At 41.6% G+C, this 23,833-nt stretch overlaps 1 protein-coding gene across 8 annotated transcripts in view; it reads right to left on the bottom strand.

Annotated features, from left to right (window-relative positions):
• RAD51B (RAD51 paralog B) overlaps window positions 1–23,833 on the bottom strand; it is a 397,198-nt gene that overhangs the window by 90,994 nt on the left and 282,371 nt on the right. For 3 of the 8 annotated variants that reach the window (XM_082058673.1, XM_082058675.1, XM_082058674.1), the window contains exon 11: window positions 2,463–2,653. The exons of 4 other annotated variants lie outside the window; for them this stretch is intronic. In XM_082058673.1, the coding sequence (XP_081914799.1) occupies window positions 2,478–2,653 (176 nt within the window). In that variant the 3' untranslated portion in view covers window positions 2,463–2,477. Of the gene's footprint in view, window positions 1–2,462; window positions 2,654–5,245; window positions 5,267–23,833 lie in introns of those variants that run through there. One more of the 8 variants, XM_082058681.1, reaches the window with a different exon arrangement.

Below are 23,833 nucleotides of genomic sequence, written 5' to 3'. Positions count from 1 at the left end.
CAAAGTCTTCTTATTCTGTTCTGCCTGCAAATTAGTTTAGAGTTGCTGAAAAATAAAAAGCCCTAAGAATGCTCAGATCAGGAGCTCTCTAAGAATTAAACACGCATGGTGGATGACCAGCAGCACAAGCTTCTCTCTGTGAATCAGGCAGAGGAAGGCTAAGGATGGGAATGGCGTATAGGCTCTGGCGGTCCAGTCTGGGACTTCTCTGCTGGCACTGATGATGAAGCTTCCAGGCCTGACTGTGGTCTTTCGCTAGTTAACTACAAGGAGGAGCACAGACAACTGCAAGGAGTACCACTGACTTTCATCAGAAAGATGGAAAATGGGAAGTTCTAGATCCTGTCCTGGATGTGTTCATTGCTCTGCCATCCTGTATGTCAACATAGAGCGAGGATCCATCATGGAGAAGCAATCAAGGTGACCAAAAGCTCTCTGCTGGGAGGGGGAAGAAACGCGCTACAGCAAACAGAGCTCTAACCCCTGCTCTTGCCTCAGACTTCTTCCAAAAGGCAAACACCTTCTAACTGCTAGTTTACTGTTAGTAAATATTAGAGATGAAGTAGGTCAATCTTCAGAGCAAAATGCCTAATGTAAGTCTGCAGACTTACACTATCCCACTGAAATGGAACTCCTCATGATGTTAAACGGCCTATACAGCAATTAATTTAGGACACCCTTTAAAGTGGTTTTAAGAATGTATAATGTTTCACCTTTATAGAAGGTCCAAGCTGTGGGGAGAACTGCATTTGTAAGTCACTATGAAACACAAGTTATCAAATTCAGAAACTGTCCTGGAAACAGCAGCAACCAGCACTCCCTTATGTAAGGGGAAAGCTTAGAAGAACTGATGAACGATTATCTAAAGATGCAGTTCCATGGCACCTTCAACCAATCTCAGCTGAGTGGCCTAAAAAAATCCTCCAGGATTGTTTTTCAGCCAGTTTAAGCCAGTTCATGCAACTATTGAGGTCAGGAAAGTGCCAGTGCCAGAGAAGGGAACACACAGCTGGGAGCTGCATGAGCAGGAGCACAGCAGGCTGAGCAGTTCACACTGCTATGGACTCAATGCTGGGAACACGCATAAAGAAACAATGTATTCCACTTTGCAAATCACCACTGAATTTAGCCTGTGAACTTCTTCTCCATGTCCATTCCTTAATGTCAGCTTTTTCAGATATTTAAGAGAGATCTTTCCTGGTTACGAGAGAAGCGACTTGACCCTGCCCCACTTATTTCCACTGAAAGCAGTTGGAAAGAAACTGCTGCTTTTGGTCAGCAATGGCAAAACCAAACGGAAAGTGAAACTGAAATGAAGCTGTGCAAAGGCGTTCCGGAGTTAGAATTAGAGACAGTAAATTAGCCTGAAGAGAAATGGCAAGAGGAGTGAATCCCTTTGGATTTTGATCTGAAACCTGCTTTCTTGAATATTCTGCGCACACTGGGAAATGGAAATGATGTACAGCGGACAAATCTCCTGACGTAAGACAGATTGAATATTGGCACAGTAGTGGATAGAAGCTGGTGCTCCTTGACTTTTAAACTAAGTCAACTTTGAATACTTTAGTAAGGGCTAAAGTGTGAATAAGCTGGTCGAAGGGAACCTAACTTGTAAGCAAGTCAGGCGATGGGCAGACGCTCACTCTGGAAACAGCTGCCCTGTTCTGGGATGCTGCTGCCCTCCCGCTGCTCTATCTGCGCCCCTGCGCAGGGCCACGTCTCCCCAGCAGTCGCAGAGTGTGAGTTCTCCCCAATGCACCTCAGGCAGGACTTGTCACGTCACTTTAAACCAGTGGTGTGAGCTAATGCACCTTTACCCTCCATCCCAAAACACATTGGGGAGCGTCCACACAAACCCCATCCATGGCTGAGTGGTTGGAGGTGGTGACAGAGGACCATGGTAAGTCGCTGGGCTCAGTGACGCCTTCCAGCTGGGTCTGGAGGAAGGGGGTTGTCCATAGGCTTTGACTTTGTTCTTGTTTATGCAGAAAAATCACACTGTAAGTGTACAGTTTATATCAAATTTACTTAAACTTTTATTGCAAACCCTTGTGTAAGCACTTACTGAAATGTAGCTTAAATAGGTGTGGCTGTGGGTGTGGCACAAATTTCAGTAAATCTGTTAAACTGACTTAAATTAAATTGGTGGGATTTCCATATGTTAACAAATTCTTTGCAACCCCATGAGGGCAAATTCTCCCATTATGTCCATACCCACGCAGCACTAAACAAGTATGAAGCGGGACTAAATCACTTCAGAATTTCTCTCTGCATTAAGTCCACACCAAGTTTTAAATTGTAACCAATTCCAAGCACCAAATCACCACCACAAACCTCATATTTCTTTTCTGTTATTCCCAGGGAAAACATACTACCTGAAATGTGGGGAATATGAAACTTTCCATCCTCACAATCCCTGTATCTATTTTCCTCAGGCTTTGTAAAGAAATGTGCAAAAACCTTTGTCTCCTGGTGCTTCAAAGGGTCTTGTAAATCTCAATATCCTGCCCGCCCCAAAGAATGGAGCAGAGCTGGCTCTGGGTCTGGAGGAGGAGAAAGGAAGTGCTTGTAGGCCTGAACACAACCAGCACATGCAGCAGGTCTAATTCTCGTCCTATCAGCCTTGATGCAGCGTGTCCTTTTCCTTCAGCTTCTTTACATAAACAGGAAAGGAAACGGAAAAAAAATCAGTGTTGGAAAAAATATAATCCAGTTCGGAAAGAAAACGTTATTGTTAAGTGTTCTAATGGCGATTTCAAACAATAGCGAGTACAGTATGTCATATGAAAAACAGGGGTATCGCTAGGATAGCACATCATACCAAAACTAGAAAAAAAGAGACTTTTACAAAAATCATACTACAATAAGAATAGCTAGCTATTCAGATCATTAAGTCTCTGCAAACAGCTTATAAGTAACAAAGCCTGCAAAGTGGTAATACTCTTACACCCATTTTTCTGACAGGGACGGTGCTTTACAGATAGTTAAAGCGGTTTGCTGTGGTTTGCAAACAATCCCTGAGTGTACTTAAGCTGCTGCCTCGCAAAGCCTTGAATTGCGGTGCCTTCCTCTAACCATTAAACGATTCCAAGAAGTATTCTTTAATTAATGCCTTCGTACACAAAAACAGGTGAAAACTGGTTACACAGTAGGAGTAATCTCTTTTGGCACCCAATACCTCTTCCAGAAGCCCAATCAACTTTCTGGTGTGAATGTGGGAGAGTTCGTACCACTGAAAAGACTCATTCTACAGCTGAAGAGTATAAAACATACCCTTTCACAATGATTTTTGTACCTTTGGTGCAGAAATCCATACTGACAATAGACATAGGTTATGACAGCAGACCCTCTCACTTGAAAAATTTGGTATTTATAAATTTTGTTTATAAATACATTGGACATGGTAAGCCAAACCATTAATGAAGGGCATAGCTTCATATAAATCAGTGCAACTCAATGATGTGATAAGAAAATTTGATTTCATCAGTTTAATCTTTTATTGGTGGGTTTTTATCATTTGTAGCATGGACATGAGGGAATCTGAGGAGACACATTCATCTGTTTAGTTAAATGAACAGATGTCTTCTTGCAGTATGATGTACTGTCACAAATAATTAGCAGAAATATGGAAATGGATATCTTCCAAACATTTTGCAGATGCTAATTAATTATCCCACACATTTTCACAAAGTAATTCAATATTATTAACGACTAGCTGAAAGTGTTTACCCATGTTACCCATTGTCGCCCAGCAAGTCCAGAGCTGAGCGAACATTAGAACTAAGAAGCTCCTAGTTTCCACCACCATCTTCTACCCATTAGACTGTGCTGCTTATTCTCACTCCAAAGGAGTTAACCATGAATAAGAATAGAAGACTACTTTTATCTGAGTTACCCATTAAAACCCTCTCTGTTCAGTGAACAGTATGGGAATGGGATACCCTTCCAATTCTTAGAGAATGCCTGTTCTTATCGCAAAAAACACCCTTATGAAAATTGCCAATAAATGAGTCTCTAGAAGTGTTATGGATGGACTGGACCGTACTGACAATACTCTCCTTTGACCCCATTCTAGTTCTTCTACAGAAGGGACCGTGACACACTATTAAAACAAAGAGAAGAAAGATGCTCTGGGAGACATCCTGGAGGATTCAGAGTTGGTGATGCACAGTATGCCCTGGTCAGGTGATGTGGTCCCAGTTCTCCGCTCATGCTGTCCCTCCACTCCCAGTGCTGCTGTACCTGCCTCAAGTGTGCTCTGCCACTGTCTGGGGTTGTTTGTTCATCCATTTATTCATAAATCAAGAGTCAATAAACACTTTCACCTTCTTCATGCTTCACGGACAGTAGAACTTCTGCTCGGCTTCTTGACTCTCTCCATATATCAAGGCTTGATAGTTGAATTTCTCTACTTGCTGCCTACTGCTGACATTTTTCTCTTGCAGCTCTCACCCTGCCCCTGCTTTCTTTCCTTTCTTTCCTTAAGCCCAGTCGACAGCACTACCTTTCTGGGCTGTGCCCTTTGGCTGCAGGGGCAGTGAACCCAGTTCCCAAGAGGAAGCTTCATGCCCCAAACTGCAGGTTAGGTAATTTAGCACTTCTGTGAACCAAGTATTGTCTTTTCAAAATATTTTTAAAAGAGAACTTGTTCACCAAAGAACAAAAGACCGGGAAGGTTTATAACTCCTAACAGAAAACATCTGCTTGAACATAAAGCTGGGAATGTATTGATATTTTCAATTCGGGCTCAGGAGAGTCAGAAGCAAGAATACCAGCCTGCAGGCTGCTGCTCAGACTTATCTTTCTGTTAATGAAACAGTTTTTGCAAGAGACATGTTGTCACAACATTAAAGAAAACCCAACAAAATACTTCCAGAAGACCCCATTATATGCTTTTATGAAGCTTAATGTTTCCCTCTCACACTCCAGACTACAAGGACAGGCTGCAACCCCACACGAAATACTGCTTGCCATTATAAATCAATCAGAGGGAAGAGAAATAAGGAGTTGATTCTGTAGTTGTTCTTTATTAATAATTTTAAACTGAAGTTATATAGTTAAATACCCACCACTGATTCTCTAAAAACAAACTCCACCAAAACCCAAACCTGTGAATTTTGATCATTATGGGAATTTTTGCGTCTCCTCTCTTGAAAGTAACATGACCCATGGCCCATTTTTCAAGCTAGATTTCATTCCTCTCCAGTCAGCTGTCAGGAAACCACAGAAGGTGCCTGAAAGAGCACAAGAAATGGCTGGTTCTAATCTGAAGGAAAAAAAAAAAGTTGAGGAACAAGGCAGCTACTTGTGGCAGAATGTTATTTTTTCTTCAGTCTCTGCCTGCATATTTTCACAACATGTGTACCCTGTTACCCCGTCACTTCCCTCTTTTCCTTGGGTAAATATCTCTGCTTTGGAATAAAAGAAGGCCCAGGGGTGCTACTTGTAAGGACCGCGCTCGCCTTGATATGTTGTTTTTGAACTGAACACATACAATGGACACATTTCAAACTTGGACCTTTGCCACCATAGATGTTGCTTTTAGTTTAACCTTGTCAGATGATGGAGGGAGGCTGGAGGTAAGGAGGAGGCTGGGAGTGGGGTCATACACTCCATCCTTTACCAGATGTGGGATCTCGTGGGAGCCAGGCCTGATAGCCCACACAAACCCCTCTAAGCACGTACCAGGAATGCAAAATGTCCCTCTTCAAATGCTGAGTATTCGTAAAATCAAACACAAACCCCAAGGAGAAATGGATGACTAGGCCATACCTTTGCCATCAAGCTGCTTAGATTGAAAAAAAAAAAAAGGTGGTGTGATTAATACTTTATTTTTTTAAAGAAATAATTTGTTTACAGGTTATTTGTGAAGAAGGGATAAATTCAAAGATTTTTCCCCATCTTTGCCCCGTAAACTGCATGCCCTGTGAAATGCACTGTTTCATGTATGTGATTTAACCTGTCATTCGCAACTCAACAGATGGACTGGACTAGATTAGACATCTGTTCTGTATAAGAATTAGATACAGAATTGGGACCTAGGAAATTCTGGATTAAACTGGCTCAAAGACCAACCCACGCTCAAATACTAACCCAGTCAAAGACACTGGGTAAGATACACTTTTCAACATAATTCTCATGTATCAAATGCCAATGCAGCAAGAGTTAGGGGAAGGACAAAAGTTGGCAGTGGGCTCGCCCTGTAAAGTCACATGCCAGGTTGCTTCCAAGGGGTCCGTGAACAAGCCTGAACCCTTGAAAGCTGCCACGTGTACTAAGCAACTCGGAGCTGGGAAGAGCTGCCAGTGAGGCTGAGGGTGGTGCTCAAGCAAAATGAATTTGGGATCAAAACAAAGTATTGAGCAGTTCCTGAAAGGCACTGGGGAGATCAGGAAGAGTTGAGAGTTGTTTCCACTAGACAGTATTGAGTCCAGCTCTGCAAGCCATTTTTGAACATGTATTCTACATGCATGGGCTCAATTAAATTGATAACATATCCAACCTCATTTGATGACAAACCTGGCAGCAGATCACCTGAAGAGTCATACTTCAATGCTTGGTCTTTACTAACCATCTCTTCCTCACTGATCTCTCCAATTAACTGAATCTGATCCCTTCTCCTTCTTCCAGAACTAAAACAGCTACTAAGGTCTTCTCTTCCCCATCATTACACTGTAATTTCTTTCCTCGAATGTCCCCTTTTCATTCTTTCTTTTCTCCTTAATCTCCCTGACATCCTTCGCTAGCCCTGAACATGTTTTCCCTCCCTACCCATTCACTTACCATGATGCTATCCTATCCTCAGCTCTACAGCTCTAAGGAGTAGCCAACCCCTTGCATAGAGCACAGATAAATTACAAACTTTATGGCTGCCCACATGGTTACCCTTCCTTTTCTCCCAGCAAATCCCATCCAAAGGACCATTTCTCCCTCAAAACCAGCAAGTAATTTGCCAGCACGCGATGGAAAAGATTGGGTAGATGATATTTAATTATCTATTTACATCTTAGGGGTGTTCTTCCATAACCTAAGTATTAGACAGCTTTAACCTTGAAAGTCACTGAAGCTCCTTGAAAACCACACTGGCACACTGTGATTCTCATGTCACACATTATGCTCCCCTTCCCAGCAGCGCACCTCATCTAGAGCATGAGCAGTGATGTAGTTAAGGAAGAAGGTGCTGTTAGAGAAATGCTATAAATGGGCATATACCGGAGCAACCACTAGCATGCGTTCCATGTACGGAGATTGAGCCAGTCCCTTGGGTAGTACTGAGACAAGGGGAATGAAAATAATCTTTATCATTCACTTTTTGCAGTGTAGAGGGATATAGTGGACATATTCTAAATCTAGTTTTTGTGTATTAAACCAGAAGTAAAAATAGAAAACTCTGTCACTGTTCGGTTGTTCGAGAAATCAACATTTTCCTCTCAGAAAAGAAACAGTAATGAAAATAGCCTGTAATTTGGAACCTAGCAAGCCCTAGGGCATTTTAGACTCCAGAAACTTGAAAGTCCAAAATAGCTTCACATTGGACCATATTTTCAGAAATTGTGGATTTATATGTACACACAGACCCATGATCTGTGAAAACTCCAAGAGAGGTTAGGAATACAATAAACTTAAATTTCTGCAGCTCCTTTACTAACCAACTGAACTAACTACCTTATTTAAGTTGGTGTCAGGTTTTTATCCACTACTAAGATTCAAACTGGAGTAAAACATAGCAGTACTTTGTAGGAGCCAAGTCGTGTTATGCTGCAGTAAAAAATATATAAAGGAATCTAATAACATTACAGGAGGAGAATTTAGGTCCTACGTAAGGTAAATGAATGTCAGATACTTTTTGGCATGGAAAGGCCAACAGAGTTTTCACCTATAGTACATGTGCTGTGTCCCCAGTGCTACAGGAGCCAGGTCGGTGCTGTGACAAACAGCATCTTTTCTTGGTCTAGTGCAGGAGAAGTCCCTTGTCCCACTGGGTACCCTTGGAAAACCAGTTACTATGGAAAGGTGCAGAAAGCTGCCTGGAGTGTGGGCAAATTAGCCAGTACCCCTGGCACTGCTGGAATCCCCTCGGACAGCTTATCAGGTGAAGTGACAGCAGGACCAAGGCTCCATTTCAGACACTGCTGCCACTCAGCGCAGCAGCTGGGCAGCAGTCCTCACCAGCTGACTCTGCAGTGGAAGACTTAACCTAAGAGGATACGTAAGAAATAAAAAGGTGCAAGACCTGCCAAATCGCAAAACCTTGTAACCTGATACTAGCAATGGTATGTGTGCAAGAAAACAGAACACCACCACAGACAGCTAAAAAAGGTGTTGCCATGACCTGATAACTTCATATAAAACGATACGGGCCCTGCTGCTGTCTGCCCCATGAAGAAAAAGGGCACTCATATATTCAACTCTACACTAGTTCCTTTCTCTCTTTTACATACAATGTCTAGGTTTCAACTTGAATAAGGTCACCCTGCGAAGTGGCAGAACACCAGAGTCATCTAATGAGTGTCTGAAATCCACTGCTGCTTACTAGGGGGCCAAGATTTCAAGATATAAAAGGTAAAATAATTCCCAATGGGCCTTCTACAAACATCTTGATGTGTCTGTACCAAGCGGTATTTTGACACCATTCCTTCCTCTCTCCTTTGACTGGATAAAGAGCTAGGAGGAAAAAAAAAATACCTATGAATACCAATATACAGGGAACCGTCATAAATTCACTTTGCGTCATTCCAACAAATGAGCCTCCCCTGGGAAGCTGTGAGAGGGAGCCTTCTCACAACAGCCTGATTATCAAAAGTCAGTTCTCTCGTGAAATACTCTAACCTCACAGGGACAAGTACTGTAATAATACAGAACTATCATAATAGCTTGAGTACTTTAAATTACTTCTGTAACTTGGGATGTGCAGGGCCCATTTCCGGCAGGTTGGTTCCCAGTGATGCTGTTTGTATCTGTGTATCACTTGGGAATTACCCTGAGCTTGAAAGATTCATGTGCTGTACAAAGTCAATTTCAGAATAGAAACGTGATTCTCCAGACATCAGATTTCAGACACTCACTGCATCCATCATAATTTTAGCAAGCTGGCTTTTTCACTGCCTTATTCTCTTCAGAAATATAATGCATGTTACCTATTACAGTACTACCCAGTATTTCCAAAATTTTTTAGAAATAAGCTGCTCATTGATTTTTTTCTTCAGGGATTGCCATAAGTCTACATTACTTCAGTACTGAAGGCATTTCTGCCAAATTCCAGATTTGCCTGTCACAGCTCTCCATCTTGGACCTTTTCCATTTTTGCAGTTTTCAGATCCATCCATATTTTGCATCTATCTGTGTGTGAAGGCATCCTACATAATAACCTGAAGATGTACCTCCTGCTCATGTTTTATTTAATTCCAGTCTCCCTAGAGTTTCTGGGGCAGCACTTTTACATGTCAGTACACAAAGCTAACTTCGCATTTATCCCTCTCCTATCCCTAAAAAAGAAACTGCCCTTAAAACTGTGTTTCATTTCAGCTGTATCCTTAAAACCCCAAACTCTGTGAAACTAGAATGAACTAGTGCAAATCAAACAGTGCTCTTACCACTTAGACCCACCCTGCAACCCTTTCCAATCAGGGAATCTAAAATTACCATACTTACAGCATCTGCAGCAGAGCCAAGTACAAAACAAGATGAATAGCTGTGACGCACAAGGCAGAGTGTGGAAGTATGCAGCTGGGCCTGCAAACAATATAAGCACTCGGCGCTGAAGTCCATCTAATGCTTTTCACAGACCAGAGTGACTAAAAGGGGAAGGAGGGGAGGTAGGAGAAGAGAAATTCCAGGAAGATGAGTGAAAACACAGCAGAAATCCCAGGCTGCTTCACTAATGGGTAATTGAAATGACTCACAAAAGGTCTAGTAGGGAATTCAATTAATTAGGGACGTGCTGAGGGGAGGAGGGAAAGAAAAGAATGCCAGCAACACAAGAAAATCACTCCTCTCCATTCACTTAAAAAAGGGCTGGGAAGAAAACCACAAGGGAAGAAAAAGCCAAGTTTTTCAAGGCAGGGCCTCTACCTCTTCTTACACACAGAAAGAGGCCACAGTCGAACCACCCTGGTTTCATGGGACGAGACAAGGACAAATAAGCCCATCCCTATTGCCTCCCCTCCTTCACCTAGATTTCTAATGAAGAGGAAGGAAAATAATAAAATTTGATATATTAACTACATCACCATTAAGGCAACTGGTAACATGAACCTACCAGGACAGGACAGATGAATGATGCAAGATAGATTAATATAATGCTGCTAATAGCATCCCTCTTTTCAAAATACTGCTGTATTATTCCATGTGACAATGAGGGCAGGGCAATAAGAAGCAGTAGGAAGATGAATAAATGAAAAAAATGTGGGGACAGATGAAGGAAATAATGTAATGCAAGAAAGGGAGAGCAGCAGGAATGGGGACCCACAGGAGGACAGGAATTGGCAAGAGCAGGGAGAAAAAAATGGAAAAGGAGTGGATGAAGAGAAGGTGAAGGGAAATGGGGCAGGGCATGGATGAGAGAAACATGAGGGGAGAAAGCTGAAGAGGAGAAGAAGAGCACATGTGGGAAAGGTCAGGGAAAGAACGAGAAGTTTCACAATTAGGCCTTGCTGTGACGGGTACATGGGAAGAATAGCCTTGATTCGGCATCTATTGACAAATACTGCTTCTGACCAAGCCTCAGAGACTAAATTTACACTTGTGCTAGTTTAGAAATCTCAAAGAATGTGCAATCTAAACTTGCAGGCCCACAACTGGTCATTGCTGGTAGTGGAACATCAGGGAGAGATACAATGACCGGGGTAAGTGCTCACTCCTGGGATGGAAAGTGGGATCTGCAACCTTTCAGAATAAAGTTACCAAAGCTTGAAACCTAGGTCTTGTTAATTCTGACTCGGAGCTGTTATGGCCAGGCTGGCTGTTCAATCGCTTTACACAAAAGAAATTCACGGTCATTGTTTACCTTAGTGAATCATGAAGAGATCTAACAAAAAGCACTTCTTAGGCCCTATCGGATTTAGCACTGAATGCCCTCTGAAGGCTTAGATATGCTCTCATGCTCAAGTATCAAGATACTATCTCTGTGAAAGGTTGGCAAAGTTTGCAATATGCTGCATGTTTGGGCAATTAGCTGAGTATTTCTGTTCCCAGTGCTGTCAATCTGACATCTTTGCAAGAAAACATATAAATCAAACCATATTCCCCTGCCAGTGAACTGACCATTAATGTCAGCTCCACTGTCAAAGGACTTTCAGAAGAGCAAAAGACTTTTTATAAGTTTTATATTTACTGTAATAGAGCAAACAAGTTAAGACACTGCCCAGGAAAACAATTCTTAGGTAGTCAAGACATACTGGACCAGAAGGAAAAGTACAGGTAACAGGAAGGAGTATCTTCATACTAGTGTAAATGCAGTACTGTAGCTACATCTAGGCTTTCACAATGTTTCAAGTTACATTCATGCAAAAATGAATATACAGAAATCTCCCTCCGATTCTGAGGCGACCTTCCAACATGACGCTAAGGAGCACTATGCTGCTGCAGGAATCATCTTTCAGAAGAAGTTTAAGGTTGAGATCCAAATTCCTACGGGTCGGTTTAAGAAAACAGCCCCTAGAAATTTTGCAAATACGCTATTGTTGGTGCTCTGGACAAATGTAAATGTATTCTATTTTCGACCAGCTGGGCTGGCAGTTTCTATGGAAAAGGACTACAAACCCTGGGCATTCAGTGCCTAGGTGCCTATGCAACAATGTGATTGTCATACAAGAATTACAATACAGCTATAAAATGTCAGTTAAGTCAGGCAGCCCCAATAGCAAATTCACGCTGGGCAGCCAAAGCACCACTTGACACAGTACTTTATTCGGCTTCAAAGCTCCATTCTTTTCAAATTCTCTAACATGTCTAACAAAACAGACAGTGCAATGTGCTCAGAAGGTCATCAGTTTCTAACCAGAGCGCCTCCAAAATTGAACAGGGCCTCGATTCCATTGCCAATATAATTTTGTACTTTTTACTGCATCTTCATCAAGTTAGACTCATGAGAACTGCAGGCAAGGTCAACATGTACCTTGAGGCTATCTGGATTCTGTTAAGCCAGGCTCATGCTTTTTGTCCAGACTCTACTCTCCCTTCCTTACAAAACACTCAAGAGAAAATTAAAAAAAATGCCTTCTCTTCTACAAAATTAAAATAATTAAAATAAATTCCTTTTATCTCTCTAATTAAGTACCATCCTGTATTTAGTCAGTTGACAGCACCAAATAATGATTTTTCTGTATTCCATAATGTCATCCCTCCTCCCTGGATCTATTCAAAGCCTCTTGTACATATTTAATCACTCCTAGCCAGGCCTGGCTAATGAAATGCAGGGCCTTGCCCTGACCTGACCTTGCTATTTCTATTTTGGCTCAGCACATCCTCTGCTAGTTGGTTTAAAAAAAAAAAAAAAGAAAAAGAAAAAGACTTGTTTCTCTCTCGGACTTAAAGGTCCTGTTACTGGCAGGGGGTATGGTCAAGGACACTGCTGAAAACAGAATGAATGACTGTGAACACTGCTTTGCAAAGCTACTGCAAATCCAAAAAGGACCACAGCAACTTCAGTGCAAAGTTTTTTTCCCCTTTTCTCTTTGGCTGGCAAAGACTGGTGGGCATTGTTCATCTACTGGAAATGGCTTATGGCTAGATAATTCTGCAAGAAAAATGGACTGCTCAAATTGTTTGCAGCACTCTTTCATGAAGCACTGGTATTCCTCTATGGTTTTGGGCACTTACTGCAAATAAATCTGTTCTTCTTGGTTTTCCTCATCTGCCCTTCCTATTTGCCAATACAGCAATTTAAAAATATATTTTCCCTTTCTGAGAGCTCATAAAGAAGTGTGATCCCATTTATGACTGCTTAGGAAATGCTGGATGTTGGGTTAGCCCTTTCGTCACATGATGTTGGTTGCAGGAATTTATCAACACGCCAATCACAAGTCAGCAATGTTTCCAGTGTACAACAGGACAACATTTACATGGTGATCATGTGGTCTTTTTAAGTTTGAGTTTGTTTTCAAGTGGTTTATTATTTTGTTGGCCATGAGTTTTGGTGCTCAGTTTGACATAAGGAGTTGCTGGATGACCCATAAACCATACTTGAAGTCAGCAAGGGCAAGGGCCATCTTTTTATTCTTTGTGGGTACACAGTGCCTTACATTGTGGAGCTCTGGCTACTGAATAGGGGTCACAGATGCTATCACAAAACAACCAGTAACAGCACAAGGATCTTTAGGTACTCAGACTGTCAGAAAAATCAGGCTGAGTGGATCAATTCACCATTGTTCTTCCAATTATCTCTCAATGGAGGCACGCCAGAGAAAATGGTGCTGAATAAGATGAAGAAGCCTTTAGCTAGCTGCCCAAAACTAACACCCTGCATCCCATGAAGCAGTCTCAGCCTCAGAAGCTGTCTAAGGACCAGGGATAAAGACCATATTTCTAATGGCCAGAATCAGTTTCACAGGTTCTTATTAGCTCTTCTGCGTACACTGGAACTGACACAAAAAGTTAGATTTAGCATTTTAGATTAGATTTTAGTCATTTCTCAGCTTAACTAAAACAAACAGGTTCAAGTTGCAACATTCTGTTGAATAGAAGCAGTAGGACATTTAGACATTGCTTGAAGGAAGAAACCTTAAAATCATGTTTGCAGTCACTAAAGTCAAACAATACAGTTGTGTCATTTTCCTCTTAAAACTGTTTATTGGGTTTTGTTTTAGTCTGGTTTTCTACACAAAGAACACTTTTGCAATCACATTTTGTATCCCAGTGTATAACCTTTTCAACCACTGATTGCTTTCAATCATGTCTGACAAAGGATAGGGGTTCTCAAACATATGTGAGGTTACAGAAATTCAGTGACAACAGATGACTGAGGGGAGTGCACTTGTAAATGTCTCTGGTTGGCTTATTAAGTTGCCCATTATTAGATCCCATTGAATCCACAGAGAGGACTTTCAAGTATGCCAGCTGCAGAAAAAACTTGTAAATACAGTCAAAAAACCACAAGGTACAGATCTGTATCAAGCCACACTATTAGTTTAGGGTTCTCACAGGTCTGTCAGAGCTTCTAAAAAAAACTGGAGTTGTCTGTTTCATAGAAAAAAATGGGAACATACAGCTTTCCTTGGGCTTGTGCCACTGGTCTTTTTTACCACTACAACACCTGCAGCTGAGGGTATGCTATCCTGAAGCAAGTAGCTTTGCTTTACTGTCCCACCTAGTTTGACATTGGAGCCAAATTGCTGTTACCCTGAATGGCTAGAAAAAGACACAGTCCCATGCAGTCCTCCGTCTGTCTTTCATCCAGCCTTGCTGCTTCCCTAAGCGCTAGTGCTCATCTTTCTCCACAAGAAGTCAGTTCAGGGAGCGAAAGTGGCAAAAGGACAACCCCGAAGTACAAAGTGAACAGATTTCTGAGCTCCCTTAGACCACTCACTGGGAGGGCTGATGAGCACCACAATTGTTGCAGAAGCTGGTCTTCAGTTGGCCACCTGCTGGTGACCATGAATTGGGAGACTGGCATTCCTACAGCCTGAAACCTGGCTACACTCTTATGTGGCCAGTCAAATGTCTGCACCTGGTAATCCTCACCCAGCAGAATGGCTCCTTGGGAAGATGCACTAGGCAGAACCACTGGGCCCAGATCCAAGCGAGTAACAAACCTTTGTGAAACCAGACAAAGAAAGGCAATATTCAGTCACTTTTCCCCTTCTGCAAGCAGGTCTCCGATCCACTTCGGGCCCCAGCCCCACCGTGGCTGTACGAAATGGAGCCACACACATGGCATGCTGCTGTAGAACAAGCACGCTCACACTTACTGTCTGTGTCCGCAGTTTCTTTGTGTTGCAGTCTGCTGCGGGCATTTTTGTCATGATTTTACACTACAGACATGAACACCATTAAGCGCTGAGTCTCCCCTGCTCACGCTGTTCCTGGTGTTTGGCAGAGCTGGAGAATGCTCCTCAGGGTGCTCCTTCCCTGGGAGCTCTGACGGGATCTTGCAGTTAAGCCACATCCACACAGCTAAAACCACAGAACGGAAAACCAGTTGTGAAATCCAACTGTGTCTGATCTGCCACAGTGTTTGGGCGGCCTCTGTGGGGTCAAATTATTTGACTTCAAGTAAAAATACGATTTAGCACAATTCACCAGACTAGGCAAAAACATTTTTGGAAGGTTTTTTTCGACCTACTTGTAACAAACAAACTTGGGCCACCACCTATACGTGCCAGAAAAAATGTTTATCTTGCTTAGCCAAAATTGAGCAAAATAGATTTTTGGCAGCATGGACAAAGCTTTAGGCTTGACTTTATTTAAAGTCCCTCTGTAATTCCAGTTTTCCATTCCTACCCTTTGGAGTTCCTCAGATGGTTCTCTCTCCTCAATGGCTTTTCAGTTTGGATACTGTCCTTCAATTTTTTCTCCCTTACGGTTATTTTCTTTCCTTTAGTTTTCTTCTGCATTTGCTTTCTTTCTATCTATCCTGTCTGGTGGAAACATACTAAAAGACCTCCTATCTCTACCATTCCTACCTTTTGTTTGCCAAACTACTCTCCCCTGGCCAAAGGTATATCCTTTGATACCCCTTGGTTAAGCTTCTAATGTATTAAATTATTCGGAAATGAGAACCTTAACTGTGGCCTAAGACCACTGTTCCAAAATACACAAGGAATTTTTTATTTATGTGAGTCTTACTAATACAGATAGATAGATAGATAGATAGATAGATAGATAGATACATACATACATACATACATACATACATACATGTATTTTAATACTCTCACTGCATCCTCAAAAACTAGCACAGAAAAGACACATGTAACAAAAAATGGACCAAAGTGGGACTTCTGAGCAAGAAAACTTCAGAAAGAGAGGAAAGTAGACAAAGTCAATAGCTTAACAAGAGGAACTGGAGTCTATGATTTCCAAATGCACTGGACTTCCATCTGGTACTACAGACTTCATATGTTTCCCATGCCACGGACCTCAAAACACCTATTTATTTAGCATTAACAGCATGAACCATTTATAAGATGGCTCACACTCCAAAAGGTCAACAGGGAAATTTTCAGCATTCCAGATAGACCTTTCTGAAATTTTATTTGGATTTTTTAAATTCAAAGTCAGACTGAATCTCACACTGTTCGCAGTAAGCACTGTATAGTTTTACATGCATTCCCAAGGCTAATCAGGTTAAACTACGTGAAGACCCGAGTACTATTTATTTTCTGCTGAATATGTTTCCTAAAAATCGTCACACTGTCTCCAGAGACTTTAAATGACAGTGGTAACCAGTTGTCTTAGGGATGACAAGAAGCAATTCTGCCCAAGCAGTTGTTCAAGAGAGACTCCCCAGGGAATTCTATTAAGAGTTTGTAACTGAATGCTTTAGCTAGCGCCTCCAACCATTGCCTCAGACTCACTTTTTGGAATATATGAGCACTTGAAATTACCTCATGGTAAAATTGTCAAGGGATCATTTTGGCATTTTTTAATTGAAAGCAGGTCACCAAAAAAAAAAAGTCCATGTTGAGAATGCAAAAGCATTTGGGAGGGATATGACAAGTCATTCAAGCAACACTGATTGTTCAAATGATGCTTAAAAACTCAGTACTTAACGCTGCTCAGAAGAAGTGAAACTCTGCTCAGGTAACCTCTACACATACTTCACAGTCACATCAGGACTGACTCCCGAACACAAAATATGTGCATATACCATGCTACTAACTGATCAATGGCTTCTCATCACAGTCTTAAAAAATATAATGAAAAGCTAAATGACATCTGAAATAAATCAACTCTCATGGTCAATTTATCAACAATTCCAGAAATAAGGCTTTGTTTTGGTGGGGATTGGTTTGGTTTTTTTGAGTTCAATTGGAAACACTTCAGCAACTGCATCACAGTTACTCTGATGTGTTTCCATAGTGGCTCTCGGCAAGTTCAGACAAGAAATGAGAAGGCTGAGATCACTTTCTTGCTTTACATGTTACTGTAAGATCCAAGTCCTTGCTGGGTCAGAAATCACATGGTGTATTAAGGGCTTAAGATTAATTCTGGAGATTTAAACTCCTGTTTTGATCATAAGCCATGAATGGAAATGGGCTACAGAAAAAACAAGTTTGATGAATCTGGGCCATGGAGTAACAGAACTTCTTAATCAAGGAAAAAATAGTGACTTAATTTGATAGGTAGATACGCTTTTACCATCCTGTCAAGTAGATCATGCCACTACCTTGTTTTGGGAATCTGACAAGTAATTACAATATTAGTTATTTTATATTAGAAGAGAATCCTTGCAGGGGTCCACGTAACTCCATTCATTTTGGCAATTTCTATATTAAAATGCCAGGAATAATCTGCTCCATTAAACAATGGAATGAAATCCACTCTCTTTAGCCTGTTTTGAAGAGTTCTTTTTTTCTTCTTTTTGATGCAGCTCAGATTTAAATGTAAACTGGCTATTAGGTGAGAACTCTGCTGTCCATTACCACTTCCTGAAAACTTCAACATGTTTTCATTTCTTTATAGTCAATACTAACACATTTTTCTATTGGGGATAAAAAGTAGTAAAAGCAAAAATAATATCCAAGCCAATCCCCAGCCTTCAGAATACTGCACAACATGCAGATGACATCCTATACTCAGGTAATGTATTTCACTAGATGATAGATGAAGAGAGATTTCATATGGTATGTAGGGATGCAATATTAATATCAAATACATTCCAACTCCCTTATCTAATCTAATGAGCCATTTAACAGTTGATCTATCAGGTCAAGTCTTTGAATCATTTTTGTGCCATGGGAGTAAAAGATGCCTAATATTTAAATAATCATCTTTTCGACAAAGGTGAACTTGATCAGTAATAAAGATTGTTTCCAATCACTGATCTTCAAAAGGTCTCTTCTGTTTCTTTCCAGATGACTACACAAAACATCACAGTACATAAAATACCGTGGTCTAATCTCCTGCCACTTGTTTTCCTCTTTGCCATTATTTCTCGAGCTTTATGAGGTACTTTTGTAACTGTTTTGGGCCTAGAGAAGGCATGCCCTTGCTTTCATATGGAAACTGTTAGCACTTTCATCCTTCCACTGCCAGAACACACACACGCATAAAAGCTGGCACATTCTTCTCATCACAAAAGTTAAAAAAAAAAATCACAGCTGCAATATTAATAGCAAACATATTCTGGTTCATGTCTGGTTACACTCAGGTGAGCACTGATAAGTCATGTGTGAGGTTCTCATCCACAGCTCTGGCACTGCAGCACCAATCCCAACATGCCTCAGCCTCTTTTTAACGTTGTCATATAGCTCAGTCCTGAACGGCTTCTTGCTGATCCGTTCCTCTACAGTATTAATAATATACATCGCTTGTTATAGTTGGCAATAGTTGGTAGATGCTTTTACAGAAAAATAAATATATGGCTATTCATCTCCCCCAAGAATCTGTGACTTCAGTACAGATAGACAAGTATGCCAAATTCTGCAGCAGCAGTTCCTCCAAATGATAACTTTCAGATGCCATTCCTGAATATTTGCGAAAGATGTGATTAAAAAATCAATCCTGATTAAGCTGTTTTGTATGTCCTCCTAAATGTTGTACTAGTGGCTCAGCAATATATATATAAATAAATATATGTATAAAAATCAAAGTACCATGTTAAACAAAACTGTCCATATTGTGCAACTGCATCCCAAATTAAAGTAGGGACCTCTATAAGCACCATCCTGACCATCTGAGGAGGCACATACTCTGCCTGATTTTTGGCTGGTCTGTATTGCGTTTACTGCATGGGGAAATCACTACGAAAGCATCACTTACACCATTTTGAAGAGCAGACTAAGGTTAGACTTTAAAGCAATAACGCTGAGGCAATTCGTAATATCTTCCCTCCTAGCAGCCCTTGTACTGCAGTTCTTCACTACTTGCCACACTCAGGCAGTGTTTATGGAAAGCCACTGCAAACCTTTAAGAAGCAAGTGTCTGACCTACTCAGAGCACTTGCCTCCAAGTGCACAGTATTCCCAGCACAAAATTAAACACTGGGGACACGCATGCCACGGCATTCACAGCGGGGCTTTACAGCACACTCAGTTATAGTGTGCTCAGCACAACAATATACTGAGAACAAAACACTTTAGCAAGAAACACTGAAGGACACAGAGCAAATGGCGTGGTATCTTTGAACCATCACCAAAGGACCAGGTCTTCATAATACAAGGTAATATGCAAAAATAGCACTTAACATAAACAGTAGGAATGGGAATGCATTGCCAGACATTAATGAAATGCTACCTTTCCTAGCTTGGGAAAATTTACTCATTACTATAAAGCCATTGCTTTGTAGCTTGATTCAACAGCAGAGAAGGATGCCTAAAGAATTCTTTATAGCTAGTAAGCATTTTATAGCTTCTTTATAAAAGTATTTTTTTAAACATGCCAGGTTCAAATCTAATGTGCAATCCTATGAATGTCTAATTAGTTTTGCATTCTTCCTCTTCTCACTTTCAAATTCTGGTCTCCTGGACAACCACACAGCAGCAGAAGAAATTTCCAGTAGCTCAGGACATTTTTGCAATTACTAAACCTGGTTCAAATGACCCTACGATAACAGGCATTATCATGTGTAGTAATCAGCTACAGGGAAGAAGCTTTGGCCTAAATGATCAATATTATTTCAAAAAGAACAATCAAGACTGCTGCCTCAAAATGCCACCACTGTACAGAGCTGTTGTAACTTTCCCCTCCGTAGCCTGGAACGGTGTACCTGAGATAAAGGGGCACAGCACAGCCGAGCTGCGCTCTGAGATCTCGCTCTTCCTTTGGTGTAATTAGGCTGCATCATGGTCCGTACCTCAGTTTCTGCGCTCATAGCTTACAAGACAAATGCTCTAAAGCAGGAAACAGACATCAGTGGAAAACTATGCTGTGCAATTCCTGGTTTGCAAGTCTCTTTGATTTATATAGATGGGATTGCAAAAGCCCCCCGAATCTGGGGTTTGCTCTTCTTGCAGTACCACATTAACATCTTTAAAGAAAGCAGCTGCCTTTCCACATGCCAATGTGGGCCAAAATCAGCTGCCTGTCCTGATGTGAGAGACCAGACTCAAGCACTTTGCCTGTGTCCTGGGCCCCTGTAATGCGAGCAAGCTACAAGGGGATGGGGCACCACACTGGATCCTGCACTTGAAATGCCTGTCCTTCTGGCACAGAGAGCACCACTGTTCCTTTTTAAAAATCCCCTGATCTTAGCAAGGTTTGTTTTTATAACTGGTTCCCAGCAACCTCTTGGGGGTTCCAAGCCCAGAAAAGTAATTACCGCATTACTTTGGCCACAGACACAATATCAACCTTGTTAGACTTGGCCTGTGGAGACAGCCAAACACCTGCTGCTGCAGTATTTATTTGATAAGCTTCATGGTTCGCTAACATAAACCTGATACTGCTGACCTGCCAGAGGATGAAAAGGAGCCGGGGGGAAAGGGCGGAGCAGGTAGGCGATCTCACGGCCCTCCAGCCCAGCAGCTCACAGCCCTCGCTCCCATTTCTCTTCGCTTTCTTGTTCCCTGGTGAGAGCTTCAGAGAATTGGTTTTCTCCCTGCAGTTATGCAGGCAGATGTGGAAGGGGCTAGGATTCCCATGCCTTGTGACGGATTAACTGACAAGTGCGGGATCAATACGGGAATTGTTCTAGCTCTGGCTGCATCTGTAGCCTTCCAAAGCAGACAGAATAGCTGCACACACTCTTGTTGGCATGGTGGTGTGTGCACTGAAAGGCTGGCTTAATACCAAAGGCCATTAGTTAACAGCAAGGGGGGAAGGAAGGGCTGCAAATCAGTCAAATCAACACATAGAAGGTTGGGGAGAAAAGCAGATGTAGAAAGAGAAACGCGATTTTTATTCCTCAAACGACACAGTTTTCTTGTCTAGTACAAAAAAAAGGAAAGTGGGGGTAGGGGAAAATGAAATAAGGTTTTGTCCCAGACAGGACTGTCTCTTCCAATGGATACTGCAAAGCAATATTTGAGGAAAAAACAGAAGTGGCAGGGGATGTAGCAGGAAGGAGAAAATAATCTTCCCACCTACAGTGCTCGATATCAGGAAAGAAACTTATTCTTCTGACAGGCAAGCTTGCATCTTTCTCAGCCTCACCTTTTTCTAGTCAGAGGGAATCAAAAGCAGACTTTTGAATCTAGAAAACCAGGAAGAGTTTTTCTAGATGTCCATTTCCATGTACCTGCTAGTTGTCACTTATATGAAAAGGGGTTGACCTCAAGACAGTATATTGTCTGGTGTACCTCTGTCTGTGTATGTTGATAATGCATCTTGGAGATCTACAGCGTGATTCACCCACTCAGGAGACAGTGAGAAGCAGATGAATCACGTTGGATGACATCAGGGCCAGACCAAACTTTTATATAAAACTTGGCAAAAATCTGAAGACTAAACCTCTGAACATGTGTGAAATTGTCTACACGAGTGTCGTCAATCTTATTTCACCTTGTTGCCCGGGCTTAGAACTTCAGGAACTTTATTTCCTGATGGAGAAAAAAAAAATGAAAAAAAAAAAAAAAAATGCTGCAAGACACTTTCTGGATAGATCTAACCCAAATCAAAGCAAAAACCTCAAAAGAAAACTTCTTTTGTGGAACCTCAATCCCAGTTTTGCAGGTATGTGAAATTCAGATAGCAAATGATAAAAATCTGAAGTTTTGGGCTAGTACCAGCATTCTACTTTCATATTCACCCTTCACTGTACAGGACTCAACAGCATCAAAGCAAAATGCTAAGTACACTCAAAAAACCAGCATGACTGGATTCTCAGAGCTCTACTAACACAGCCAGCTGTTCTCCACTTTCTGCCTTTATTGACTAGCCTTTTTCTCTCTGAACAGTCAGAGACAGATTTTTTAGAACTAAATTAAGGAAGATAAATAAATAACCTGATAACATTAGGAGACTCTTGTGAAAATGGCTACATGCAAGAAGACAGAGAGTGTCAGTGAATTTGACCCACGCTGGGAAGCCTATATTGTTTGGAAGTCTGTGGGTACAAAAGATCCACAAAGTGCTGCCCAGCATGAAATCTTGAGAGCAATGCACAGTATGTCCAACTCCTGAAAAATGCACCAGAATGAGCCATCTTAGTTTTCTTGAAAATTACTGATGAGTGAAGCCAATAACTCCATTCCTCCTCCACCATTTTGCTTCAGGCTCTATGCCTATGTTCACCACCAGACTAAATACAAACCGAAATAACTCCAAATGTATTGTTTGCTCACCAGGCAGTGGTGATAAGGAAGAACTCATGGCCCGTTCCCCAACAGCTGCTAGAGAGACCAGCAGCAAAACTCCCAGGCTTGGAGCTTTCTAGATGATAAAGCCATCTCATTTCAGAATTTCAGAAAGTATTAAGAAGCATCACAGGTAATGTATTGCAGTGACTATGAAGATCCTCCTAATGGTATTCCTGTAAAAAAACTATTGTATTTCAGGATGCTCCTCTGTATTATTCTGCCTTTTGTTCCTAAACCTACTTTTCAGAGTGTGAGCAAATGTACACCTTGTACAGCAGCTTCTGCCCAGAGTTTCCCCAGATCATTGCACATGCTGAAGCTCCCTGAAGGTTATATGTTTCCTGGTAAAGTACTGGTAGACTGTTACACTAGCAGGAATAGTTTTAAAGAAAGTTGAACAGGTTTGACAGCAGCCAGGGTTACCTGCTGCTGGTTACCTTCTGAGAAGTGGCACCCAAGGAGCTTGACCTGGCAGGTGAGCAGAGCTCTCTGAAACCACCCTAAGTTCGGAGCACAGCAAGGCAAATGAGAAACAACAGTGACGGCTGTACAGCTCACTCAGAGCATCCCCAGGAGAGCAGCCATATGCTGACAACGAACACTGAAGCTGAAAGGAACCAAAATTGTACAATAGCTTCTTAAAATAAATCCTCCCAACAGGCCATGCTTCCTGTTCTGTTAACAGCCACCAGCCCAGAGAGTGGAACTTACTGTGAGTCACATAAACACACGTGTGCTCAGGAGCACTGAGCTCTGGGTGCCTGGGCACGTGTGGCTGCACACGCTCCTGTGTGGTCAGCTACAGGACCACGAGAAGAACACAAAAGCAGGATCTCTTTCTTGCCATTTGCTTGCTCTCTGCAGAGAACTTTATGTAGTTACAAACTGAAAAATTGTGAGCTTTTTCCTCTCTACAGGTAAATGTGAGCAAGTGTTGCAGGCCCTTGATAGCACATGGGTATCCAGAGCTGAGCCTGGTACAGTTGCTCAGAAATAACACATCACCTTTGCTGTGTCATATCCCTGTGAATCTCCAGTATCAAGACTTTACCACTGCATCATTTTATATGATAGGGAAGGATCAAATTGCACAAGGTCACGGTAGAATATCAAAATAATTTTTTTTCATGGCAACTGACTATTACACTCTCAAATCTTTTCTCTCCTTCTCAAAAGCATGTTTCTAGCTTTATGGTTGTGAAGACAACTTTCACATTGTGAAATGAGAGTAAGCAATGTAGCAAGTTGCCCAAGTTTGCAAACACGCTAAAACAGGTTTATTGAAAATAACTTCCACATCATAACTTGATGCCTTGAAATGACTGTATGAACCCCACTCTTCTCCCCACAATTTTTTGTTCAAACATATCTGGTTTCTTCAGGTTTGAATTAATGGAAGAAAAATACTGCGGCTTTTTGTTATGTCTTGGGTTAAA

Source organism: Streptopelia decaocto (genome assembly GCF_964273445.1).
Source record: "Streptopelia decaocto genome assembly, chromosome: 7".
Lineage (NCBI taxonomy): Eukaryota > Metazoa > Chordata > Aves > Columbiformes > Columbidae > Streptopelia > Streptopelia decaocto.
The sequence above is the reverse complement of the archived record's forward strand: the minus strand, read 5'-3'. Positions and strand labels throughout refer to the sequence as shown.